The 20624-nt window shown below is 40.9% G+C and overlaps 2 protein-coding genes across 2 annotated transcripts in view; one reads left to right on the top strand and one right to left on the bottom strand.

The window, feature by feature from the left end:
• The window catches only part of b4galt6 (UDP-Gal:betaGlcNAc beta 1,4- galactosyltransferase, polypeptide 6), a 28563-nt gene extending 19355 nt beyond the window's left edge, over positions 1–9208 (top strand). Inside the window, exons 8-9 of the mRNA XM_034140844.1 lie at positions 1252–1353; positions 4503–9208. Coding sequence (XP_033996735.1) covers positions 1252–1353; positions 4503–4650 — 250 coding nt within the window. The 3' untranslated portion in view covers positions 4651–9208. The remainder of the gene's footprint in view (positions 1–1251; positions 1354–4502) is intronic.
• A 7686-nt stretch (positions 9209–16894) lies between these two features.
• On the bottom strand, positions 16895–19790 carry LOC117491026 (tubulin beta-1 chain). Its single transcript, XM_034140843.1, has 4 exons — positions 19639–19790; positions 18416–18524; positions 18197–18307; positions 16895–18106 (listed from the first exon to the last, which is right to left on the bottom strand). Exons 1-4 carry the CDS (start codon positions 19693–19695, stop codon positions 17046–17048), a joined length of 1338 nt encoding a protein of 445 aa, XP_033996734.1. The 5' UTR covers positions 19696–19790; the 3' UTR covers positions 16895–17045.
• Positions 19791–20624: the final 834 nt, after the last annotated feature.

Here is a 20624-nt window from a genome sequence, read left to right as displayed (position 1 = left end):
AATTGGAGGAACATCACAGGGATTAATGATCGAGTTGAGGACATTAAAAAGAACTTGAGGTTTATGGCTGTTTTTGGAGATTAGCAGAGAAATGTGCTCTGTTTTGGCTGCTTTGACTGCCGTCTGGTAGTCAGAAAGGCAAGCACGAAGGATTTCTAAGGAGACATGGAGTTTATCCTTTTTCCATTTTCTCTCTGCACGCCTGCAGGTGCTTCTAAGAGCGCGAGTACAGTCATTGAGCCACGGCTCTGAGAGAACTTTGGTGCGTCTAAGCGTAAAAGGAGCAACAGAATCCAGTATTAGTGTACATGTCGAGTCAAACATGGAGATAAGCTCATCAGCACTAAAAACACAGTTCACCTCTAATTTACAGATAGGAGAAGCATTAAAAACATCAGAAAACTGTGAGGCAGTCAAGGGGTTAATCGAACGCAGACGACGCGCAGGGGCACGTGATTCGACTCCTGCGGAAGGGATCGAGGTTGTAAACAGAACCGGTAAATGGTCTGAGATACGCGTTGCTGCACATATTTCATCCACAGATACAGTCCAAACGATAACACTAAGTCCAAAGTGTGTCCTTTTTCGTGTGTTGGGCCAGCCACGGACTGAACGAGACCAAAAGAATCAAGGAGATTTAAAAAGTCCCTAACCAGAGGTTTGGACTCGCAACACACATGGACATTGAAGTCTCCGGATATCAAAACACGATCATATTTCACCATGATCCCGGACAGAAAGTCAGAAAAGTCATTTATAAAATCCTTATTGCACTTTGGCGGACAATACACGACTGCGCAGAGTATAGGCGAGGCCGGGTTCAGTTCAAAAAGCTGCAACTCAGCACTACACCCCTGTCAGATGAGACATATACCACGTGATGACACGTTAGGCTCGTGTTGTGTTCAAGGACCCTGACCTTGGCCAGGATAAACAGGCACTCGCTTGTTTAATTCTTTTGCGGTCTAGATTTCTTAAATTTTTTTCTTTTTTGCGTGTGTTTATAAATTACCTCGATGGCCGTACTAAATGGTCTCGCGGTCCGTATACGGCCCGGAGGCTCTAAACAATGATATTACTGCCATTTTCTTTGTACGTCAGAAAAGAAAGAACATTATGAGCTCCATGGTCAGTTTCAAGAGACAGACCAATACATTGGTTTCACATTTGTTCTATCACTATATTGAAATATAGCAAATAACTAAATGTTGGTTTATTGCTGTACAGTAATTCAGCGTTGTTTCTCCTCAGGGTTCACTATGCTGGACTGAATGTGACACGACCAGAGGGAGACATCGGCAAGTACAAGTCCATTCATCACCACCACAGAGGAGAGGTGCAGTTTCTCGGGAGGTAAGACAGATTTATGTCTCAGTCTCAAATTGACTTTAAATGAATGAATGGATACTTAGTTTAAAGCAAATGAGCTTTGTATAGTTCCGTACTGTAAGCCTACCTAAAATTAGGCTTGTGATATTCCTTTTTTCCCTTTTTCTTATTGGCATGAAATCATTTAAAAGCTTGATATTTGTTTGTTTGTAGCCTTTATTTAACTAGGTAAAATCCCATTGAGATCAACGATCTCTTTTTCAAGGGAGACCTGCAGCACATTGGTTACACAGAAAAACAACAGAAAACAAAAAGGACATCATACAACATAATTACAGGGGTACAAATTACAACCTATTCACAATGACAGGTATCAAATAACATTTCATCTATCCGAGCATTAAAATTATGCAGGGAAACCAAAATGCTCAGTTTAAAAAGAAATTGCATAGTGTTCCAAGCTAGAGGAGCAGCGCACATAAAAGCTTTTCTACCTAAAACAGTCCTAGCACTTGGCACATGTAATACAAACACTGACTTGGCCAGGTCAGCATTGAAAATGAGATTTTATCTCAATGCTTTCATCTGGTTAAATAAAGGTTAAATAAAAATAAACATCCTGGGATCTCAGGCAATAGCTACTTGCCTCTCTCTGTGAGATCAAAGAGCATATATAAGTTGGTAGTTTACCCAACATGGCTTTATAGATAAACATGTACCAATGACTGAGCCTCCGTACAGTTAGTGAAGGCAAACTTGCCCTGGCATACAGGGTAATCAAACTCATCAGTGCGTCCCTGTTGCTCGGTCTGACATGTTCCTTAATCAACATGAACACACACGCACACACATAATCCCTACATACTTTGTTTGTGGGATTGAAGGTCAGTCCTGCAGCCACAAATAGAGCACCAAATGCAGGGTTAGACATTAAGGAAGGGCCAGTGGAATTGTATTATCATCACTGGCCCCACCATTGTAACCACTGGCCCAAGAGCATTCATCCAAAAAATCGACTGAAGGAAATGAACACAATTGTTGCAATAGTAATTTATGCACAAACTACATTACTTTGGCGCTTGGCCGGTTACCGCTGGTATTAAAAACATTTTGGCGAATGGTTAAGTGGCGAGAAAGTCTATTTGCGCTCTGCAGCAAACAGCTGTTTGCTTTTCACCCAACAACGACAACCGCCTCACGAAACGCTATGTTGTAGCGTTAATAAACGAAACAATTTAACAAAATTGCTAGTCAAAATACCAATACCACAGGACCATTTTTTTTTTTAAAGCAATATTTTTAGTGGCCCGAGCGGGTAAGTGGAAAGTACGTTATGCTGGCCGGCGTGTCTAAATAGTGCTTCCGGGCCAGCGGGCCATTTATAATGTCGAGCCCTGAAATGTGTATTCATCCACAGAATAAACTAGTTCCCAACCAGTGCACTGTTCTGTCCATTTTGAGTTAGACAAAAAATTACAATAACATCTTTTTTTAAGAAAATAACTTTTTAGTAATGGAGATGCCACATCATGGAAAAACATGGAATTTGATTTATTAATTTCCTGAAAATCTAAGAAAAAGAGAGAACAGAATATTTTCCCATTCTGTTTCATAAAATATACAATTGAGATATTCCAAATGTTTACCTCTGTATGAAAGCTGCAGCTACTTGGCCAACTGTATTTGACACTGTTGACCACAACATATTGCTAGACCGTCTAGAAAACTGGGTGAGAGTTTCAGGAACAGCTCTAAATTGGTTTAGTACCTACTTAAAGGACAGAAAAAACGTTGTCTCAATAGGCAACTACACATCAACTTTGACAAATATGTCATGCGGGGTTCCTCAAGGCTCCATCTTAGGACCTTTGCTTTTTAATATTTATATGCTACCTCTGGCTGAAATTATTAAAAAGAGCGATCTAAGCTATCACATCTATGCAGACGACACCCAGATTTATTTTAAAATCACACCTGGAGACTATTCTCCGATTAGAACACTGAGCAAGTGCATTGAGCACATCACTGACTGGATGACTCAGAACTTTCTCCAACTGAACAAACTGAGATCATTGTTTTTGGAGCAAAGAAGGACCGATTAAAAGTAATCGCAGAGCTTCAGTCGGCAGACTACAAAACCACTAATAAAACCAGAAATCTAGGTGTAGTGATGGACTCAGACCTGAATTTCAACAGCCACATTACAACAGTCATTAGGACTGCATACTATCACCTAAAGAATATATCGAGGATTAAAAAACTAATGTCACAACAGGACTTAGAAAAGCTTGTCGATGCTTTTATTTTCAGTAGACTCGACTACTGCAATAGTGTATTCACAGGGCTGACAAAAAAATCCATCAGAAAGCTGCAGCTGATTCAGAACGCTGCTGCACGTGTCCTCACTAACACTAAAAGAGTGGATCACATCAGTCCGGTTCTGAAATCTTTACATTGGCTTCCAGTCGGCCAAAGAATTGATTTTAAAGTACTATTGCTAGTTTTTAAATCATTACATGGTTTAGGACCAAAGTATATTGTTGAACTATATTGTTTAACACAATTACGAGCCATCAAGGTGCCTCAGGTCTTCTGGGACGGGTCTGCTATCGGTTCCGAGAGTAACAACAAAACATGGAGAGGCAGCATTTAGCTATTATACCCCCCGACACTCTGGAACAAACTACCCAAATCATGCACGTCCGCAGAAACGCTTACCATTTTTAAATCGAGACTAAAAACATATCTCTTTGCCGCTGCTTTTAATTGAGCTGCTCATATTCGAACTACAGTATGCCTTTTAAACATGTATTGTATACCTGTGGTGTTTATTTTTATTATTTTATTATCTTTGCTTTGTAATGCCTGTTGTAAAATGCCATTATATAATGTGTTTTTACTGTATTTATTCATAAAAAGTCTTTTAATTTGTTTTGTAAAGCACTTTGAATTGTCGCGTACAGAAAAGTGCTATATAAATAAACTTGCCTTGCCTTGCCTTGTAGCTAATGGCAGAAAACACCAAAGGGTACATAGTGTCAGTCCGAAGGCTACATGGCATGGTTTAGTTGTTAATGTACACCTTGTGTGTTGCACATATAGTCTGCAGATGGAAGCAGCAGGAGATGCATGACAGGATGCATATTGAGATCTGTGTGTGTGTCTGTCTGTAGGTATAAACTGCTTAGGTATTCCAAAGAGCGGCAACACCTGGACGGCCTCAACAACCTCCACTACAGCCCCCACTTCTCCCTCAGCAGCCTCTACAAGAACATCACAGTGGACCTGGACCCCGAGCTCGCCCCCATCTCAGACTACTGACCTGCCCCAACCAACCCCCAGCTCCCCCCCACCACACTCCAGCTCCCCTCCGGCCTGGCCTCCTGCTCAGCAGCGGAGGGGAGGAGGGGGCTCGGACCCGGGAGGGATGAAGAGGCGCATCATGTAATGCTGCCAAGAAAACTTAGTGAGCGAAAAAAAAATGAAGATCCAAATCGACAAAAAAAGAGGAGAAAACGAAGAGGCAGTGGCAAGTCTCTCAAAGTGAACTGTTGATTGTTTGTGCCAGTGTGTAAGTGTGTGTGCCTGTGTCCGTGTGTGTGTGTGATGGGTGAGTCGCTGCATGTCTTCTCTGTGTCCGTGCCGGCTTCTCTCCTGGAGTGGACATGAGTTGGTACGTTGGAGGGAGCAGCAGCATCTCAGCTCGGTGTTGAGTGCACAGCCTTACTGTGGCAGACCCACAGCTCCCTCTGCTCCGCACTGCTTCACTTCTCATGATCACCGTCACCTTACAAGCCAACAGACAAGTTACGTCTCACTTTCTACTATCTTTTGTTTTTCTACATATCGTTTTGTTTCGGCCGCAGTTTTCCTTTTTTAAAGGAGGGATCTGATCGAGGTCGACATTAATGTTTGTGATGTACATTTTTTTTATTTTGATACGTGGTATTTATTTTCTCTAATTCAGGATGCTCGAAGAAGCACTCCTGTCTGTCTCACTCTAGTGTTCGCTGTTTGTTTTGCTGCACTGCTGCTGAATCCGCATGAACATGTATGTAAATATCGGCCTCTAGAAGCTCGAACACAGAACACAAATATGTAAATATGGGCTTTTAAATGCTCGGGCATATAACAGTGATATTCCAGTGGGTTTGAATTTTATTTTGGCAGCTACCTTTGTTCTAAGGATTTAATAGGAGTGAGTGGTTTCTTCCAAACAGGAAGATCTTCTAACAATATAGGATGTTTGGCTTTAAAAAAAAAAAAAAGTATCCAAATCTTAAGATTTGACCTTATACCTTTTGCATGCCTTCATTTATTTTGTTTACCAGATTTTGTTCTTTTCAAACATAAATTATTTCATCAGTTAGAGATGTGTATATTCTTAATTTTGCCTTTGTTGAGCTTTTTTTCCTTTGAGGTGCACTGTGTGAATAAAGACTGGAGGCCGGGTCCATCAAACAGCACGAGTGTGTCCTGACACACAACGTGCTTTACGGTACTTCCTGGTTTCATGTGAGTGTATATTTTTTGTCTCGGATTTGTTCTTATTTTTTAGACTTTTTTTTATGATTTGTACTTTAGTGATTTAGTGCTGGACCATGTGATAAAGCTTGTCACTGTACTGTACCATGCTGAAGCATGGGTGGGCGGGATGCTGGTGTCAGGCAGAGGGGCCAGAATGAGAGAACCTCAGAGTCAGCGCCGCCGCTGAACCTCCTGCTGTTCTTGAATGGCACACGCTGTGAAAAGTTTAACTTCTTAAAGCTTTGAGCACTATGGAGACGCAGAGAAAAGGAGTCGGCAGATTATTTTTGCCCAGATGTTCACTGTTAGATTCTTCTCCACATCTTAAAGTTTTGACTATGAGTAGTTGTATGTTTGGATTTTGTCCTGAGGTGTGTAAACACAATTCTGGCCATTTCCTGTCCCATGGGACTGTTTGATGTTCTTTATGATGCCTCGCTTATTGTGCCATCGGGTGTTTGTAACACCCTCAGTCCTGCATTTAACTGTGAGACTGATTTAGAGCTTTAGTGAGCAAAGATAGCTGCAGCGACCCCGCCACGTCTACAAAGCAAACCATTAGTATTAAAAACACATTATGAACATTAGCTGTGTGCTTTATGTATCTGTTGGGACATTTTTAAATATGGCTGCTGATGAAGATCATGTGAAGCTCCAGAAGCAACTTAATTGCTTTTGTCCCGAGATAGATTTGATAAAGACAACATACATTTTTGATTGGCAGAAAGTTAATCACAACTTATTTACCAAAATCAATTTGATTAAGTCACTTTTTAAACAGTCCACTCTCTCAAATATAATTGTTTATTATTATTATTATTATTATTATATTAAATTCAATATCTTATGGTTCTGGACTGTGGACAAGCATATTTTAGATGTTATAGAAATTAAATTAAATTGTTGTAGGTCAAACATAAAATAAATGAATGGAGCAAATAATCAGCAGATTAGTTAAGGATGAAAAGAAGGAACTAAGTTTACTGTTTGGCTGTTGTGCCAGGTATGAAATGGCCAGAGTAATGTTTCTCGTTCCCTTTTTATAGTTTTCAAACATTTCGTTTCCACCCTCTACACAAACAACGCAAGGAATTGTGAGAAAGGTATTATTTAAGCCATGGTGACTTCACATGCATCCTACCCATCTCCCAGAAGCCCTTGCAGCAGCGATGGTCACAGCAGCTTTTACATGTTACCAGACGCAGTTGAACCTCAGTAAACAATTTGTGGCCATAGTATTGATTGCAGGTGGACAGGACTACAGAAGAGCGCTCAGTCAGCGTCGGTCTAAAGTGGTGCTAAAGGAGTGCTTTTCCTTTCGTATCTTAGTACCACACTCTTGCATGAGGGAAGGTATAGTCCCTCTTAATGGTCACTAGCCATTCTAAATATGGCAGGAAGATCATGGAGAACACATTATATTCATGGCTCTTGGTCTCTTTAACACCAGAAGCGACAGTAGATAAGTACACAGGCTACCTGTGTTTTACATCACAAAGAGTAAATGTGAGCATGTAGCTTTACATCACGCTGCGTTCCATTCTCCTCATGGATCTGCAATCCAAAACTGGTCCAGATGACAATTTCTGACATGGAAATAATTTGTGTGACATCAGTTTACTGAATAGTCTGTTTATCCTGGCTCTGAAAAGTGTCCGCAGCCCTTTTTATCACATGACTGTCTAAAAGTATGTATACCGTGCAGATGCTGTGTTCACCACGAGACAGCCGTATTCCATTTTGCAGTATTTCTTTGTGCCTTTTTTTCTTTCCTTTTCACTTTACATTCTGAGATTACACATGTTTTGTCCCTTTTTATTTGAATCATATCAAATCAAGAGTGTGAAATCTGTTGAGTCATAGGATGTGATGTGTAATAATCCACTGTGACTGCCAGTGGGACGTGTTCAACTAAAGCTTTGGGCCACATGCACCGAGCTGCAGCTGCAGGGTTCATCTCACTTCCTGTTCTCCAGCAGAATGAACATGAGCGTGTCCTTTGTCATCAAGGCACAACATGCTGAGGCCAATCCACCCACTGCACCTGAAACCTTTTCTAGCCTTCAATCTGCATGGCCTTGCCTACAAATACGTATGTGGACAAAAATGATGTAGATCCCATCTAGTTTCCATGCGCATGCTGACAGCAGGTACACAGCGGCTTCGCTTTACTGAATAGCATGATGTTGTCACATGTCAACGGTGCTGACTCCTCTGCTCAATAATCTGGTTTAAACCAATGTTTGCCATTACTTTCAGCAGTATGACATTGTATCAAAATGTGTTTTTCTTTGACTCACACATCAGTATTGGCTGGTAGATGGAGAACAATGTGAATCTAGAAAGGCATAATCTTAAAGTCATTAGGACACAGGGCTGCTGTTGCACTCCTTGTCCACCAGATAGCGCTGCAAAATATCCTACTTGCACATATCCAGGTTGCAATTATTCAAGGTTCTCTATAAAATATTTATCAAAAAGTGTCCACATTTCAGTTGCCTCCATCTGCAAATGGAGATCGCTCATATCATATGATCATCTGATGTTGGTGTTCTGTTTGAGGCTGCAAACCAGGAACAAGCAAATGTGTTCTTGAAATATCAACATATGTTTAAAGGAATTGGCCAAACATTGGATCTTTGGAATTCATCAAATATCCTTCTGCAGTATTTCTTTCCCAACTGTATATCACCAAATGTGCAAAATCAAAATGTATTCCTGACATTTGGAATTCTTAATAACAGGAGATTCATATACACATTTTAAAGGAAATGTTGAATTTCTCTATATCATTTAGAAAGTGCTGACAGGTGTTTAACTGTAACATGTCAAACTCTTTACATATTTGGTCACCTAAATGTAAGGGATCCATAATGTTGGTGTAAAATGAATATTGGTCGATGAGTTATTGTATAGATATCAGTATTTCCTTCTAATTCCAGTATTAGCCTTGCTCTGAGTAACTAAGAAGACCATAAGGTGAGGCTGAAAGCCCCGGAACATTTCAAGTTGACCTTGTGCTGAGAAATGTTTTGTCAAACTGCTGCTTTGTCTTTATTGAACCCTCAAACTTAATCATATGGTTGGAAAAACAACTGAAACTGTAGTAATTGCCCCAACCCCCTCCCGAATACTTTGGGAGCCTGTTAACATGATAATGTAGCACCCCCCCCCAAACCGCTGAACTTCTTAACATGTTGAAGTTCGCCCCATTGTCAGATTTCTGCAGTCTTTGGTAACAGACAGTATACAAATAGTTTGAGTCTAGTGTTGAATTGTTACTTTGTAAAGTTTTTTTCTTTGTCAAAAAAAAAGACATATTAAACACTTCATTGCCATATTCTGGAAAACAGACCTGATATTTGTCTTTCTTTTCACGTGATAATCCCAGGCTTCCATGATGTTACATGTGTTAAAAGCAGGGGTGTAATGTAAAAATGACATTTACTTGCAGTGGTATGAAGTATATTTACTCAAGTACTGTACTTAAAGGTGGGGTAGGTAATTTTGGAGAAACCAGCTCGAGTGCGCTAGAATTTGAAAATACACAACCGGAAAAAATCTGCCACTTCCTTACAGAGCCCCCCCTCCAACACACACGAACGCGCACATGACCAATGAGGGCACGAGATAAGTTTGTGCACAGATGGAAGGCTGACAGGCAGGTAGGCCATCCAGTTATTTTACCCGGGCCGGCTAAAATGATTGGTCGTGCTTTTTACAGCGCTACGGCTTCCACAGATGACATTTTTTTATGTATTTATTGTCAAAGCATTTAATATATTCATTGCTATCGGGATGTTAAGAGCATTCCATGGAATATAACTGAAATAAATGACATACCCCACCTTTAAGTAAACATGTTTGATACTTGTACTTTACTTGAGTATTTCCATGTAATGCTACCTTATACTTCTACTGCACTATACAATTCAGAGGTAAATGGTGTACTTTTACTCCACTACATTTGATTAATACCTGTCGTGGCTTCCTTCCTTGTCTTTCTATCAAGCCACTAGACGCCTTAAACCAGGGGTGTCAAACTCAAGGCCCGGGGGCCAAATCCGGCCCGTGACTTCATTTTATGTGGCCCCGCAAGAGCTTGCAAAGAATATAATACGTTTATTATACGGTTACATGCCGATTTACAGAAGCAGGTTGCCCATAAACTACATGTCCCACAATGCATCTTGTTTTGTGACATGCACACTGAAGAGACTTGCAATTATTTGCCCTGGACTTCTGCTTTCAGACGTAGTTAATTACTAAGTTATTATCCTATCCGATAATAATCCAATTCAGAGGCAATAATGTAATATAATACATTATTTTATATATATATTATATATTTATATAGTTACAACCGGCCCTTTGAGTGCAACCTTTATGCGAATGTGGCCCGCAATGAAATTTAGTTTGACACCCCTGCCTTAAACAGACAGTTCTAACTCGTTTCTTTCCTTTAAATGACTCACAGTTTGAAGAGTTGCTTGGCCTCCGATGGTTTAGATGATGTTGCGATGTGTTTGCTCAAAATAAAATAACAAACTTTTGCACATGCAACAAAGAAAATAGGCCTTTACAATATTCAAAAGAAATGAGCAAAAACTCAAATAAAATAATAAACAACTTAGGTATTCTTTCTTTCTTAATAATGCTTATATAACTTCATAACTTAAAGGGTACTTGTACGATGTGTATGTGTACGTGTAGTACGGTTAAAAACTGTTCCTCGACGGCGTCTCTCAACAGGTTGCCCATCACTGTGGCTTTAGCGCAGGCGTCGTGGGAATTGTAGTCCTTTATAGTGCGTTGACTACAGACATCACAATTAGGTGGCCTTTCTTATCAAATCAAAAATACTGGCTCTAACAATACCTTTAGTTACTTTACAGATGTGGATGAATGATGTGAAATATAATCAAGTGTTAAATCAGACTTTAGTTCCACCTGGAGTAAATTCACAAGCTACCCTGCAGTATACAAAGTCATTCAAACTAGCTGCACCTTTACCAGCTTTGAGAACACTTTCATGATCAATCATTATAAAACATATCATATATAGTATTCTGAAATGGTCCAATCTGCATAACGACTACTTCTACTTTTGGTACTTTAAGTATGTTTTGATGCCAATCCTTTTGTACTTTTACTTGAGTAACCTTTTGAATGCAGGACTTTTACTGTAACAGAGTATTCCTACACTCTGAAACTTCTACTTTTACTTAAGTACAGGATCTGAGTACTTCTCCCACCTCTGTTTACTTGTCTATTTTGGGGTATTTGTACGTGTGGAAGAACCAAACACAGCCACAACAGCCTCTCCTCCTCATGCTGTCACCTGCCTGCTCAAACTCTGCTGTGGGATGGCATCCCATTCTTCATTTGTCCCAAGTCAGCCAACGTGGTTGTGTTGGTCACTCTGGCACGGACAGCTCGCCCAAGCTGATCCCAAAATGGGGTTCAATGGGGTTGAGGTCAAGACTGCAGGCAGGCCATCCTCTCCACTCCTACTCTGTCGGTGCAGCAATGAGCAAAGCCTTCTCTGCGTCTTCTCCACACTGTGACCCTACCATCCATGTGCTGTAGGCAGAATCTGGACTCATTGCTGAACATAATGTTCCTCCACATGTTGAGGTTCCAGTGCTCTGAACATAATGTTCCTCCACATGTTGAGGTTCCAGTGCTCTGAACATAATGTTCCTCCACATGTTGAGGTTCCAGTGCTCTGAACATAATGTTCCTCCACATGTTGAGGTTCCAGTCATGGCAGGCCACCTGGCAGCCGTACGAGACCAGAGAGTGGCTGCTGTTTGGCATTGACAGAGGAGATTTGTCACATTTTTCATGGGCGCACCCCACATACTCAGTTCTGCTGCTCATCCCACAAATGCTTGTTCCTCACAAATGTGACACCATTTGAAAGGTAAGAAAACAGGCTTTCCAACAGTATAAGATGTATTGCCAAGAAGCATTGTTACAACATAGTCAAATCACCTACCAAACACAAATTGCCTAACTTTTTGTGTTAAGTTTATAATAAAAAATGTTTTACTATGACCTTTTACTTGATATTTTCAAGCCACCACACAGTTTTTTATGATCTATTCGACATACTGTACTATGACCTTTTTTAACATACTATATTTAGACATACTATACCATGTCGTTTTTTCTGTTTTATGTCGAAATACTATTCTGTCTTCTTTTCATATTTTCAACTGTCGTTTTTTCGCCAACCAAGTTTTTTTTGTGCATATTGTTGATGTACTGAACTTTGTCGTTTTTTCTGTTATTTTCGATGTAGGCTACTATCCTATGTGGGTTTTTTTGCATATTTTTGACATAATAATACTATGACGTTTTGTTTTTTTAAATCGACATACTATAATACAACTTACTTTTGGATTTTTTCAACATACTATACAACATAGGTTGTTTTTCAGAGATTTTCGACATACTAAACTATATATTTTTATTGCATTACTTCGACATATTATATTGCATATTGGTATTGCATTTTTATTTTATATGCAATGTCAGGTTTTTTCACCATTCATCTTGACATATTATACCATAAAGGTTTTCTGAAATTGTCAACATACTAGATGTAATATTTTTCAAAATACTATGACACTTTCTGATACTTTCATCACGCAATACTTTATACTGGTATTATGTATTATGTAGAAATCATATTTAAATCTAAAACCATTTCTTAACTATTTATTTCAATTAAGTATGAAATATAAAAATCATTTCAAAGAGTCATAGTTTACAGTAAAATAGCATACAGTGTGGACAGCATAATACAGTGGGGAAATAGGCGACTTGAGGACAGTTGCTGGGTGTGGGCTTCACATTACGAGTATTCACAAACAGTCTCACCACAGACATATAACTTTGATTCGCACATTGGAAATATGAGTACACTAAAGTCAAATGATATGACTGTATGCAAATAAAGGAATACAAATTTAGATTTTTCTAAAAATTAAAACCAATAAGGTTTTAGTTTAATAATGGTAAAATGAATGAATGGAATAATCAATTAGTAAAATTCTCAATAGCTGCAGTCCTAGGTAAACGTTTCCCACATTGTCTGTCTTTCCTGAAAACACAACTGTAAATCTGCTGTGTCTTTAAAAAAACTGCCAGTCGAGTAAATGGAGCTTCCTGATCACAAGTTATTAGGCTAAGTATCCCCAGCTTCTGGTGCTAGCTAGCTATGCTAATGGATATGAGAAACTGTTTCTACAGGAAGGTGGAGGAGAGTCCTCTCCTGTCAGACTGAGAGGCTCAGATAACTACAGCTCAGTGAGGTAAAGGACTCTGAGGGTTTCGATGGTTCACTTTAGTCTAAGTTATCTCAGTGGTTCTAAAACATTTTGGTCACCATTTATGTGAACAAGTATTTCCAAGGCTCACCTTTATAATTATTATAGCTATAAAAAATCATTAATAACGTTCTGGCACAATTTCAATTTATACTATAGGACAGTAAAATAAAAATACAGTCTAAAAGGGGAGTGATTCGTAAGATTATATAAATAAAAAATGTTTAACTAGGTAAAATAAGATAAGATAAACTTTAAAACATGACTACACACTGTAACCACAGGGGGGCCAGATGGCACCATGGGTCCTCCCAACATCTTGCACCAGAGCTCTGCACCACGCTGGAGACGAGCTCCTCACCCACTTCCCCACCTTCTTCAGGCGCTGGCCTCGAGTCTTCCAGGATGAGACGGAGAACACAGCCTGCCCCACGCTCTTGAGCTTCCTGGACGAGCACTTCTTCGCCCCGGTGCCTTGGGGGAGGCGCAGGTAGCGGGCCAGGAGCGCAGTGCTGTCAGTGTATGTGCTGGCTGGCCAGATGGCTCTACATTGCCATGAAAGGGACATGGTGGTGGTCCTGCCTCAGCTGCAGGAGTGTGTGGGGGCGTATTTGGAGAGAGACGTCTGCCCTGAGATAGGAGATGGCGGAGGATGGGTAAGATCAAACAAGCATACTCTTTTAACGTCTTGTAGGGTTGTATGAGGTACTTACATACTGCTGTTGATGGGGGCAGCAGCAAAACGTATCATATCCATTTGCGGGTACACTACATTTCTGGTACTTTTCTATATCGCTGGTCTACCACTGCCTCCATCCATACCAAGTTGTTTTGGTGGCTCAACTACATTTCGCTGCACCTGTTCCCATCACATAGCTTCCATGCAGTGGTGGCTTGACAGGCATCCACTTCAGACAATCGTAAGTATTCCTTTAAGGATCACTGCAATGATTAAGTATTGAACCTCTATTTATATCAGGAACATGTGATAGACATATTTAATGGTTAACTTTCAATCAAGGCAGGGATATCCTTTTAGTGCATAGTGTTGACCAAGCTCCAAAACACTGAATCTCCCTAAAACGCTACTTGGTAGAGTATTTTATCAGACTCAAAAACCTACTTCTTTTAAACTCTATTGTTCTATTTGTAAGACAGAGTCTTTAAATTGTACGATCCTACATGCTTGTGACAAGTAAGGTTTTCATTTAAAGGGCGGTGAACTGGGCATCTTTATCGTAACTGTATGGATAAACGTGCAACTAATTTAGCACACAAAAACATCCCAATTTCTACAGGCACACCCTTATGTGAAAAAAGACATACAGTGGAGGAAATAAGTATTTGATCCCTTGCCGATTTTGTAACTTTACCCACTTACAAAGAAATGAACAGTCTATCATTGTAATGGTAGGTTTATTTTATATAATATCAAAAAGAAAATCCAGAAATTGACATTATATAAAAGATCAAAATTGATTTGCATTTAACTGTGGGAAATAAGTATTTGATCCCCTTGCAACCAACAAGAATTCTGGCTCCCACAGACCGGTTACATAAGTTCTCTTCCTTTAAAAAAGTACTGCTAATATCAACGTTGTTACCTGTATAAAAGACACCGGTCAACAGAATCAATAAATCAGATTCCAACCTCTCGACCATGGGCCAGACTAAAGAGCTGTCTGAGGACCTCAGGGACATCATTTAGACCTGCACAAGGCTGGGATCGGCTACAAGGCCATCAGAAAGCAGCTTGGTGAGATGGAGATAACTGTTGGTGCGATTATTCAGAAATGGAAGAAAAAGAAAATGAGCATCAATCGCCCTCTGTCTGGAGCCCCACACAAGATCTGGCCCTGTGGGGTATTGATGATCATGAGAAAGGTGAGGTATCAGCCAAGAACTACACAGGAGGAACTTGTTAATGATCTCAAGTCAGCTGGGACCACAGTCAACAAGAAAACTATTGGTAACACACTACACCATAATGAATCAAATCCTGCAGCGCCCGCAAGGTCCCCTGCTCAAGAAGAACATGAAAGGCCCGTCTGAAGTTTGACAATGAACATCTGAATGACTCAGAGAAGGCTTGGGAGAAGGTCATGTGGTCAGATGAGACCAAAATCAAGATCTTTGGTATCAACCCGACAAGCCGTGTTTGAAAGAAGAGAGATGCTGACTATAACCCCAAGAACACCATCCCCACCGTCAGGCATGGAGGTGGAAACAATATGCTTTGGGGGTGTTTCTCTGCTAAGGGGACAGGACGACTTCACTGCATCGAGGAGAGGATGCACGGGGCCATGTACCGTGAACATCTTGGCCAATAACCTCCTTCCCCCAGCCAGGACACTGCAAATGGGTCATGGACGGGTCTTCCAGCAGGACAATAAACCTTAACATACGGCCAAGGCAACACAGGAGTGGCTAAAGAAGAAGCACATTTAGGTGATGGAGTGGCCTGCCAGTCTCCGGACCTTAATCCCATAGAAAGTCTGTGGAGGGAGCTGAAGCTTCCAGATGCCAAGCATCAGCCTCAAAACCTTCAGGGTTTGGAGAGGATCTTCAGAGGAGTGGACAAAAATCCTTCCCGAGATGTTCACAGACCTGGTGACCAACTACAAGAAGCGTCTGACCTCTGTGCTGTCCAACAAGGGTTTCTCCACAAAGTACTAAGACATGTTTTGCAAGGGCATCAAATACTTATTTCCCACAGTTAAATGCAAATCAATTTGTATCTTTTATATAATGTCAATTTCTGGATTTTCTTTTTGATATTCTTACTCTCGCTGTTAAAATAAACCTACCATTTAAATGATAGACTGTTAATTTATTTGTAAGTGGGCAAACTTACAAAATCTGCAAGGGATCAAATACTTATTTCCTCCACTGTACTTCCATAGTGTTCGATGGTTGGACTGTGTGTGGTTTGTAATGAGCCACCATTTGCACTTTTACAGAACCACTGATCCAAATAAGTTCACGCCCAACGGCAACGCTGAACGTTATGTGAATGCTCTCTTACTCCATGAAGCAAATCCTCCCTAAATACTGTTTTTGATGGGATCCTAATGGTGTATCCTTTGAACAGGAAATCTAAATATCACAGTAAAGATTGTAGTGAAATTTAAACTTTTAATTGTAAACTTTCATCTACTCTTTTGCTTCTGACAGAATGGTTTTATATCACGCTTTGGAGACAAGCAGGGCTTGGTGGGCCAGGTGAAGAAAGGATGCGGCTGGACTCTGCTGGCGCTGGCCCTCAGCATCAAACTACTTAGCCAACACTGCCATCTAGTGACCTTTGCCACTAACTGCAGGAGTGAGCTGCCTGCAATATGTAAATGACTTCATATATCTTTTAAAAGTGTGTCGAAACGTGTTGGATCAGTAATTAACTATAGAAATCTGTATTATTCACTTGACTACTGACAACTATGATACGTTGTGCAAGGATAATTTCAGCCTTTGGAATGGTCACGAGGAAACCATTGTTTATGCTGCAGCATGTGATCCGGCATCATTCTCATGTCATGTTCTGCTTGTGTATTTCCTTTATTAAACATATTTGTGACAACAAAAATGAGCTCATGTCAGTTGATATCTTTGAACCTACATTTGAGTGCATTTGTTAATTTCGGGAGAAAATGGTAAGCAGCTACACTTGCAGATTAATATATTAACTGGAACAGCAGCCAGAACACTGAAAGATCTTGGAACATTACATTTTATTCAAACATAAAGGCAGACAGAACACTGAGACAACATTCCATTTTAAGCCAACATTATCAGACAGAACACTGAATGTGGCAAGAACTTCAAATCTTACATTTAGATTTTTGAAAAGGGATTTTAGGCCAGAACTTCTTCCCCCTCCTCTTCAAACTCTCCCTCCTCCTCAGCAGTGGCATCCTGGTACTGCTGGTACTCTGACACCAAGTCATTCATGTTGCTCTCAGCCTCAGTGAACTCCATCTCATCCATACCCTCACCGGTGTACCAGTGGAGGAAGGCCTTCCTCCTGAACATAGCTGTGAACTGCTCAGAGATGCGCTTGAACAGCTCCTGGATGGCAGTGCTGTTTCCAATAAAGGTAGCAGCCATCTTGAGGCCACGGGGAGGAATGTCGCAGACAGCGGTCTTCACGTTGTTGGGGATCCATTCAACGAAGTAGCTGCTGTTCTTGTTCTGCACGTTCAGCATCTGCTCGTCAACCTCCTTCATTGACATGCGGCCACGGAAGATGGCAGCCACTGTCAGGTAGCGGCCGTGACGTGGATCGCAGGCAGCCATCATGTTCTTGGAGTCAAACATTTGCTGGGTGAGCTCGGGCACAGTAAGGGATCTGTACTGCTGGCTGCCTCTGCTTGTGAGGGGGGCGAAGCCTGGCATGAAGAAGTGCAGACGGGGGAATGGCACCATGTTTACAGCAAGCTTACGCAGGTCAGCGTTGAGCTGTCCAGGGAACCTGAGGCATGTGGTGACCCCGCTCATGGTTGCAGAGACCAAGTGATTCAGGTCACCATAAGAGGGGGTTGTGAGCTTGAGTGTGCGGAAACAGATGTCATACAGGGCCTCGTTGTCAATGCAGAAGGTCTCATCTGTGTTTTCTACAAGCTGGTGGACTGATAGTGTGGCGTTGTAGGGCTCAACAACAGTGTCTGATACTTTGGGGGAAGGCACCACGCTGAAAGTGTTCATGATGCGGTCAGGGTACTCTTCACGGATCTTGCTGATCATCAGGGTTCCCATACCAGAGCCCGTACCACCACCCAGGGAGTGTGTAAGCTGGAAGCCCTGAAGGCAGTCACAGCTCTCTGCCTCCTTCCTCACAACATCCAGGACAGAGTCCACCAGCTCTGCACCCTCTGTGTAGTGACCTTTGGCCCAGTTGTTGCCAGCACCACTCTGGCCTGCAAGATAAGAATAATAAATGAAGATGCTGCATTCCGTGTGAACAATCAGTTGCCATGCTCTGAACAATCCTAATAAATATCACTTACCAAACACAAAGTTGTCTGGTCTGAAGATCTGGCCAAAAGGTCCAGACCTTACTGAGTCCATGGTGCCTGGCTCAAGATCAACCAGCACAGCACGGGGCACATATTTACCACCTAGACACCACAGGTTAGAAGTAAGGGAACATGGCTAAAATTAAGATTCTTTCACGTGTGTTTTTTTACATAATAGCCAATAAGAAAGCATGGCTGTTTAGAACTTACCCGAGGCCTCATTGTAGTAGACATTGATCCTGTCCAGCTGCAGGTCACTGTCACCGTGGTATGTACCAGTTGGGTCAATACCGTGTTCATCACTGATCACCTCCCAAAACTATAGGACACAAACAAATACAGTTAGCTATTTCTTCCAACCAAAATGACTTTCAACACCCAGTTCCAATGTTTGTTTTATTTTCATGCATGTATATGTATGCACCATAACATCAAGACAAATTCCTCGTATGTGTTAACCCACTTGGCAATAAACCGGTTTCTGATTCGTCCATTTTATTTACAGTTACCTGTGTATTTATCAGCCTGTTCTAAACGTTGATAAATTGTCGGGGATTAACCTATTTGTCCCGCCTGTGCCGACTTCGACACGCGCGCCCTAATCCCTTATTGGCTGCAACTCAAAATATGAATTGGAAAAATTCCACTCGACACTGTACCACCAAGCCTGCTTCATGCAAAAGCACGGCGCAGCTCGGTATGGCATAACCCAGTAAGCCTGATTTAGACGTACCTGTTGTAAAAAAGAAAAAGAAAAGAAAATAACGTTTTAACTATCAACGTCATTGTAGTTTTAATACAAAGTTACTCGTTTGTAGTGCTTTTCTCTTTTTCAACGACACTCACCTCCTTTTTACGCATTGCAGTAACGGCTGCCGAAGGAACAATAGTGATAAAGCGGTGTTTGCAAGCAACAAGCGGACGGACAGAATCAATATTTGTGTCAAAACATTGTTTATCAAATGGCGAAAATCATATTATTAGTCAAAAAGCTGAAATTTTACCGCCCTTGATTCGTTCTATTAAACATTTAATTGCAATGTTCACAAGTACGCTCCATTTGATGTAGGCCTACAGTAACCGCTGCTGAACGAACAATTGTAATTATAACGGTAACCCTTGACAATTGTAAGTGTTTGCTAAAAATCTAATTGCAATTTTCACAAGCAGGCCCAATTTGATGTTGCAAGGGCGTGGTCATGGCGCGCCGCCAGGGATTTTGGGCCCCATGAAAAGATATCACATTGGTAACATTTTTTTCTTAATGTTCTAAAATTGTTTGGGCCCCTGTCAGCCACAGGCCCTTCGAATCGTCCTAACTTTTCACCCCATTATGGAGCCCCGAAAGAGCACAAAGCACCGGCTCCCAGAGGAGAGAACACGATATTTCTGAATGAAAATTACTCACTCAGGGCGAATACAACTGGACTTACCTTAGCACCGATCTGGTTGCCGCACTGGCCGGCTTGAAGATGCACAATTTCCCTCATTTTTCTTTCTCGATGTGGGGTAAAAGTCTCAATGTACGACTGCGCCTTTCTCTATGTGAATGTGCAGCTCATCGGCTCCTACCTCGGATTTATACAACAACTAGGCCCGCCCATTCTCTCCTCAACTCGAATATCTATTGGCTGATTACGAACGTGTCATTAACAGACCGAAATGTAAACCAATCAAAGCTACCAATGCGTCTCCGCGATTGGTCGGATCCACCTGTCAATCACATTCACCTCAAACGTGTGAATAACGTGTAATCCATGGATGTATAATATAAACGTGTAACCTGCAGACGATGGCATTGTCACAGTCACTCACTACTACCATGGATGTACCAGAAATCAGATCGGTTATGCACACATGCGCAAATATCGATTCACGGCGTTGATATAAACGTGTCGAAGTTTTTCAAAAACGGTTTCATATACCAAAAATAATATAATATCGAACTGAGGTCATTATAGAAAGTAACTGAGTATATGTAATCAACTATTGTATCTTAAGTACTTTTTGATATTTGTACTTTTTGGGGGTATTTTCATTGTATTGCTCATTATCACTTCTGCTCAACTACATTTAAGAGTCAACATCTTTTTACTTCCCTATATTTATTTTAATTCGATTTTGAAGATTTAGGGGATAATTTTGATTATTATCATGCCCCCAGGGCATGCTCCCCCGGGAAGATTTTTTTTTAAATATTGAAGTTAAAAGCATCAATCTGGTGCACTTTGAGATCGGGCTGTGCAATTAATCGTATTTTAATCGCAATTACGATTTTGGCCTGCCACAATTACGAAAACAACATAATCGAAAAAAACAATTATTTTGCTTTGCTAGGTTGTGACAGTGCACTGCAACATATTTGATCTAATTAATTTTGGTCTCATTTATTTGTATTTATCATATTTATATATGTTTA

Source organism: Trematomus bernacchii, unplaced genomic scaffold, assembly GCF_902827165.1.
Source record: "Trematomus bernacchii unplaced genomic scaffold, fTreBer1.1, whole genome shotgun sequence".
Lineage (NCBI taxonomy): Eukaryota > Metazoa > Chordata > Actinopteri > Perciformes > Nototheniidae > Trematomus > Trematomus bernacchii.
This window is presented reverse-complemented; position numbering and strand designations above follow the sequence as displayed.